At 51.5% G+C, this 6,838-nt stretch overlaps 1 protein-coding gene across 1 annotated transcript in view; it reads right to left on the bottom strand.

Moving 5' to 3' along the window:
* Nucleotides 1–1,997: 1,997 nt before the first annotated feature.
* Bmp7 (bone morphogenetic protein 7) overlaps nt 1,998–6,838 on the bottom strand; it is a 70,900-nt gene continuing 66,059 nt past the window's right edge. The window contains exons 6-7 of the mRNA XM_041641896.1: nt 6,586–6,696; nt 1,998–3,945 (exon numbers count right to left, since the gene is read on the bottom strand). Of these exons, the coding sequence (XP_041497830.1) occupies nt 3,796–3,945; nt 6,586–6,696 (261 nt within the window). The 3' untranslated portion in view covers nt 1,998–3,795. The remainder of the gene's footprint in view (nt 3,946–6,585; nt 6,697–6,838) is intronic.

Genomic DNA, 6,838 nt, shown 5'->3' with positions numbered 1-6,838 from the left:
CACCAAGGAGGTGGACAATGAGGGACCGTCTGAAGAATTTGGGGGTGACAAATAGCTATTCTAGACACCTAACTGGAATCTTGGTGGGGACCCTGGATTCAGCATAGCCCTGGAATTGTGCACTGTGTGTTGTTGCTGATTGACATTTTAATGTTCGTGCAGCCTGTGTTGGTTCCTGATGTGTGCAATGACATAGCATTCCAAGAGGCTGGCAAGAATTCTGCCATCTGCGAGACAGGTCCTTCCTTGAATATGGCAGGCATTGTTCCTAAAGAGAGGGCCTCTGGACGGTAGGGCCAAGCCTGCTAAACAGCGTGTATGAAAGTGTGCTGTGTCGGCCCCAGGACGTGTGGACGCTTACCTGCAAAAACTGCAGCGGGAAGGGCAATGTGCCCACGAGAGACTCCTCCAGAGAGGGGATCCCCTGGCACATTTCTCTGTTTCCACAGTGGCCGCCAGGCCCCAGGAGGAGCCACTGCTCGCTCAGGACAGTAGTCATCACCATCCAGGTCAAGGTCACGCCCAGAGGTGCAGAGCCTCAAACAGTCGGGAGCCTCCATGCTGAGCATGTAGTTCAGAAACTCAGCCTGGATTCTGGATGCAAAGGGGCCCAAGGGTAAAAGCTGGGAGTCAGTAATCCCTACGCCCTAAACAGCCCCAGGAAATTCCAACTCTGGGGAGCCTAGGTTTCAGAAATGGTTAGTTGGGGGCCTTTAAGGAGGTCACCTGCTGGTGCCCAATATTAAACAGCATTTGGCAGAGAGGTGGAAGCCAAGAAAAGGGGGAGGGGATAGGAGATAGGTACATCTGGTCTACCACACATGGCCACACGGCCTGCTGAGGGCTGTGGGAACAGGCTAGCTTAAGACAAACATAAAAGCCACTTGCCTGTCCTGAAGTTCATGCATCTCCCAGCATAGCTTTTCTTTTTATTCCTTCTGGGACTTGGGCACAAATTGATGTTCATCTGCCGTTTTTAAAATGCCAACTGACTTCGCCCCTTTGTGGAAGAGGCCACGGAGTGTGGTGGTGGCTGGGGCCCTGGCATCTCTGTTCTGCTAGGAGCAACACTCGCCGAAGTGCCAGGTGTCCCAGTCCGCTGACTACTCAAGAGAAACCTGAACTCCTGATTTGCAAAAAACATATTGGCAACGAATTTGTGTTTTTAAAAATGTGTAAACACTCCTGGGGGTGGGGTAGAGAGGACAAGGCACATCTGGAAGGCCACATCTGGACCTCCGGTTTGTGGCTCTGGTCTTCAGCCTGGAAAACAGAACAAAAGCTAGATTGTCAGGACAGTGACAGCAGGGGTTTAGGAACTTCAGGGGCTGGAATGCGTTAGGAGTGGTTGCTGGGTCTGAGTCAACAGGGAAGACGGAGGAGCAGCCTGTCCAAGTACCGGCTGGGATTCTAGAAACATCCATCAGGTGACCTTAGTGCACACTTCAAAGCCAGATGGAGCCAGATGAGCACCGCTGCTAGCTTGACGGGGGCCCACACCCTATCCAGGCCTGCGGTGGGCCGCCCACCTCCACAGCTGGCCTGCAAGGGCAGCCCCCAACTGTACGGGTGACGGGCACTGAATGACGCCAGCTGTGAAGCCAGTGCTGCTTTCAAGTTTGGGGTATACGCCCCCCTTTTCTCCCTTGTGTCTCTATTTTATTGGGATGACTAAATCCTTGACTATGTTAGCAGTAAACACAGCTAATTTACCCCCTACCTCTTTGAAGCAGCTGCTGACGGCTGGACTGTAATTCAATCAAGGATCTTTGCCATCCCAGCCTACCAGATTCGCATTTGTTTTCTGGTTCTGTCCCTCCGGCCTGGAGCCCCACACAGCTGCACCAAATATTGATGAGCACCGTTTCCCTCTGGGCCTCGATGATAAACATCCCGCTAATGGTAGAGATCAAGGTTGCGGGTTCTCAGCAGACGAAACTCCAGTGTCCAGGAGCACAGGGGTGAGGGGAAAGACACAAATCCACACACGGGCCTGGCAACCAGAACCAAATGTCTCCTTTTATTGCAAAGTCAAACCCCTTTCCTCTAATCATACAGCGTTTTCACTAAGGACCACTTTATTCGACAGCTATGGGTACATCGGTCCGACTGTTAATAAATAGTTTTAAATAAGAAAACAAACAGATTGAAGGAAAGCGACCCCATTGTTCTCCACGAGGAGCCTTTGAAAAGAACTTCAGATGGAAATAAATAATTTGTCTTGTCACAATTATTTACACATTTAAATGTACAAAAAACACTGCGGACGGATTAGGGCCATGAGTGGTAAAATGCATACCGAGAGGGATTCACACAAAAAAGCCCCAGATCTGCCAAGACACAAAACAAATTACAAGATGATTCTTCTCTCCATTGATCAGGCAGAGTGGAGGCTGCAGCCCAAGCTACTGAAGAAGAAAAATAACAGAAGAGAACCCAGTGTTTCCAGGATCACAGATATGGAGAATGGGTTCCCCATGTGACCAGACTCTACAGGGCAATGGGTCCCACCTGGCTAACCCCATTCTTCGTGTGGATGTGGGAATCATTGGCAGATTGTCCAGCCCTCGCCACAGCTTTGTACATGAAGCTAGGGACTGGTGCATGATAGTTAGGGCACCGCAGACCCAGGCAGAGTGGGCTTGCTTGAGCCATGACAGACTGGCCCCTCTAAGGCAGGAATTCAGGTCAGGAAGTTGCCCTCTAAGTCCTTCCAAGTACAGGACATCCCTGAACCCAGTCTCCCCCAGATTGAGGAAGCAGTTTGGTGCAGGGCCTTCTGATGGGGTTGAGAGTGAGGAGAGGCAGCTGTAAAGGGCAGGGCCTGGCTCTGGAGTGTGGCCAGAGAGGTGCCAGATGTCCTTATTTAGAGGACACTGCCCCTGCACCATGGGCTTTGGGCTAACCCCTGTGCTTCCTCACTAGGGACGGAGCACAGGTCCTGTCCTGCCTTTCTGCTTATTCACTTTGAATTTTCTCATTATTTCCCAGTACAGGGAGGGAACTGGGGCCAAGGGGCTGGCAGAGCCAAAGTCTTGGTGTGTTTCACACATGCGTGCACGTGTGTGCCTCCCTCCTTCTCCACCCCAATGTGTGTCTCCTTTGAGGCCAGCACTCCCTGGCTTCTTCTGAGCAGACATCCCTCCTTCCCCTCTCTATACAGTGGATTTGGGCAGTTCTGGTAAACACTGGGCCCTGAAGCCTCAGAAGGAAACCAAATGGAAAGGAGGGGGGCCCTCCAGCCTCCACAGGCCCTAGCTTCTGTTTATGAAGTCAGAATAAACCAAGAAACGGGGATAAATTGTTTAGGAAAATATATCTGTGACATCCTAACCATTTTCATTCATGGGTTTTATTGTGACATTTTATTACAGGGACTTCTGCTGGTCTTCCTTCAGCACAGACGTAAGCGCCCACCCTGGCTGTGCCCTTCCTCCTGCTGCAGCTGATGGCCTGGCTGGAGAACACTAGTGATTACCCCTCAAGGGCTCAGCACCACGGAGGCCACGTGTCCAACGGACTCTTCCTTGGGAGATCTTTTTCCTGCTAAACGTTGCCTGTGGCAGCTTGTAGGATCTTGTCCATAACGTGCCAGAATCACAGCCCGCTGGCCAGCCAGGGCACTCAGGGTTCTAACGCCTTACGTATTTCCAGTCGGGGAGGTGAGGTTCGGAAGGCTCCGGAGAGATGGCTGATCTGTTTGCTCCTCGCCAAGGTGGGCAGTGAGAGACTAGGTGGTGAGACACCTCAGATCTGGAACAATGTGGCCCCAAAGGGTCGGGCTCTCTGAAGAGGTCAGTGGCAACCACAGGCCCGGACCACCATGTTTCTGTACTTCTTCAGGATGACATTGGAGCTGTCGTCGAAGTAGAGGACGGATATGGCGTTGAGCTGTGTGGGCGCACAGCAAGGCTTAGGCACCGTGTCCGGGTTGATGAAATGAACCTGCAAGCCACCAACACAAATCATGCTGAGAGGCGGTGAGGCCTTCTGCGGGCTTCTAGAGTTCTCTAAGACAGTTCTGCTGTCTGGTTAAGATAACCATAAATGACAGGTGAGCCTGTCTCGTGACTCAACTCAGCTCAGGACTTGCCTCTGCTATAGTGGGTGAGGGAACCTGGCTTCCTGCACACATCTGATGTGGGAGAGGCAGCTGGGGCTCCAAACTGCGGACTGTGGAACATCCTCCCTGACCGTTGCCCATGTAAAAAGCACTCTATCTTAAGGGATGGGTTGTAGCTTACTGGCAGAGGGCTTGCCTAGCTCACACAAGGTCCTGGGTTCGAGCCCCAGCATCACAACAATAACAAAGAGAAGGCTGTTTACCTATGCACTCCACAGAGTAGGGGTTCAGACAAGGGAAACCTCAGATGCTGTGCAGGTACCAAGTGAGTACCATTGGCAAGCAAAGTCAACCTTCAGCAGGCAGCAGGGAATAGTGGGGAGTGGAGCAAACTGAAAGGAGAGGGCCGCCACTCATCCAAGCTGACCCCAGCCCAGCCAACTAGTCCATGCCATCAGGTAAACCCAGTGCTTAAGATTCAGTTAAGGCCAGAGATTCAGTTCTTCTCATGTGTCACTGGTTTCTTTGAAATAGGGACTCTTATATGCCAGAGCTGGCCTCAAACTTGCTATGTCGCTAGCTTCCACCTCTTGAGTGCTGGGTTGAAATGACAGACCTAAACCATTACACCCAGTTTATTCAGCTCTATAGACTGAACCCTAGGGGTTTGTTCATGCTAGGAAAACAGCCTGCTGAGCCACAACCCCAGCTCCCGATTGGCTGTTAATGAGCAACTTCTGGGTATTGAGCAAACCAGGAATGGCAAACAAATACATCTCAGCAGCTCGCTTGGCTGAGACGGCTCCTTCCATCTCTCCTGATGGGCAGCACCAAATCCTTACACACCTCTACCCTCCGCATCTTGCTCCTCTTGAATAACTTTAACGAAGTCCTAGGTGTATTGGTTCATTTCCACTGCGAGTATCTCACCAGAATGCCTCAGAGAAGGATTTACCCCTGGTCCACGTGACTACAGAGGCCCCCTCCCTCCAGCCATGGACACTTCCATGGACCCTGAAGTGAAATGCTAACAGAAGCAGCTGTGCCCTTGCCCCGGGGCCAGAAAGGAAGGCAGTGGTGAAGGATGCTAGAGAAAGGCCCCGAACACAGGACCCAGCACCTTCTGGCTGCTCAGAGGAGGTCCGATAAGCCACATTGGCAGAACACCAGGTCCGGACAGCTCATTCCGTCCCTAGCTCCAGACTCCATGCCAAATGCAGCTCTGAAGTTTATAGTTAAGGGGAAGGGAAAACGTTGGAAAACCAGTCTTTAAAGATATGCCTTGCTAGCAGGGTGGTGGTGGTGCATGCCTTTAATCCCAGCACTTGGGAGGCAGAGGCAGGTAGATCTTTGAGTTTAAGGTCAGCCTGGTCTACAGAACGAGTTCTAGGACATACATAGGGAGACAATATCTAGAAAAACCAGGCTTGGGGTGCAAGCCTGTAATTCCAGCAACTCAAAATAGAGTTTGAGGTAGGAGGGCCACAAGGTCACAGAGAAATCAAGATCAGGCCATAGCTTAGTGAAACCTGATGGCTAAGGAAACAGCTTGACAGCAGAGAGCTTGCTAAGCATGCACGAGGCTCTGGGGTGCAGCCTCTTAACCATAAAAGCAAGTACAGGAGGAAAAGAGAGAGAAAAAAGAGAGAGGAGGGAGGGAGTGATGGGGAGCCCTTCCTCTGCCACAGGGTAAAGCTTGGACTAAATGAAAGGCATCGATGAGCAATGAGCTCCGTTCAGGACTTATGGTGTGGAATAAACATAAATTTGAATAGCAAACAGAATTGCGTGGAAGAGGGTCCCGTGGTGAGCTCTTTGGCACCAGAATTCAAACCAGCATGGATGCTCAGTTGTTGAGGGAAGTCCAGGCAGCACCCACTGCAGGGAGGAAGGTCACCTTGGCCCCCAGCATCTGAGGCCAGTATGGTCTCATCACAGTGACCCATAGAGGGTTGACTTGAATCGGCGGCTGGCTCCTGCCATCCTCCCTTTCGGGCACATTCTCCCCCTGAAATTCTCTCATTTGCTCAGTTGGCCATTTCCTCCCCTGGACAGTAAAGCCCAAGGTCAAGAACACTGGGCTGTTCTGGCACTTCGCAGACAATCAACAGAGTAAAGCCTTTCAAATCACTTAGCTTCAAGTTCAAGGTCAAAACTGGGAAAGAAAGCCCTAGCTCTGAAAGGGGCTGGTGAATGGGGGAGCTCCAGGAGCTAGCAGTCAAACTTTATCATAACACAGGAAAGCATGCTGACACTCAAGAGGACAGTCCCCACCAGGAGGGGACCCAATTCTCAGCAAGGCACAGTGACAGGGTCCAAGATATATAAATATATATGTGTATTGTGTGCATATATATTCATCTTTATACCACTACATGCTTAAAACATATTTTTTCAGCTTTTTCTATAGCAGGTACCCACAAGAGTCATGACACACTTGGACACACAGTTGCTCAGGTTCTGGTTAAAGGCAGTAGAAGCCACTCCCATCTCCTACAGGCCACACCCCCAGGGGCACCCACCAGTGTCTGGACGATGGCGTGGTTGGTGGCATTCATGTAGGAGTTTAGAGGGAAGGCACACTCCCCCTCACAGTAGTAGGCAGCATAGCCTTCAGGGGCGATGATCCAGTCCTGCAAAGAGACGAAAGTGAGGCCAGGTCCTAACAGGACCCTGTGGAGAGCCCAGGGCAGGGTCCCACCCCCGTGTTCCCACCCTGTGTGGAGTCCTCCCTCAGGCTCAGGTTATGCTCTTCTGAGTTGTGGGGTCCCTTCA

The sequence above is a fragment of the Microtus oregoni genome, unplaced genomic scaffold, assembly GCF_018167655.1.
Source record: "Microtus oregoni isolate MIOR12 unplaced genomic scaffold, Mior012 000071F_ref0000514, whole genome shotgun sequence".
NCBI lineage: Eukaryota > Metazoa > Chordata > Mammalia > Rodentia > Cricetidae > Microtus > Microtus oregoni.
Note: the sequence above shows the minus strand (reverse complement) of the source record. Positions and strands in the feature narration are given on the sequence as shown.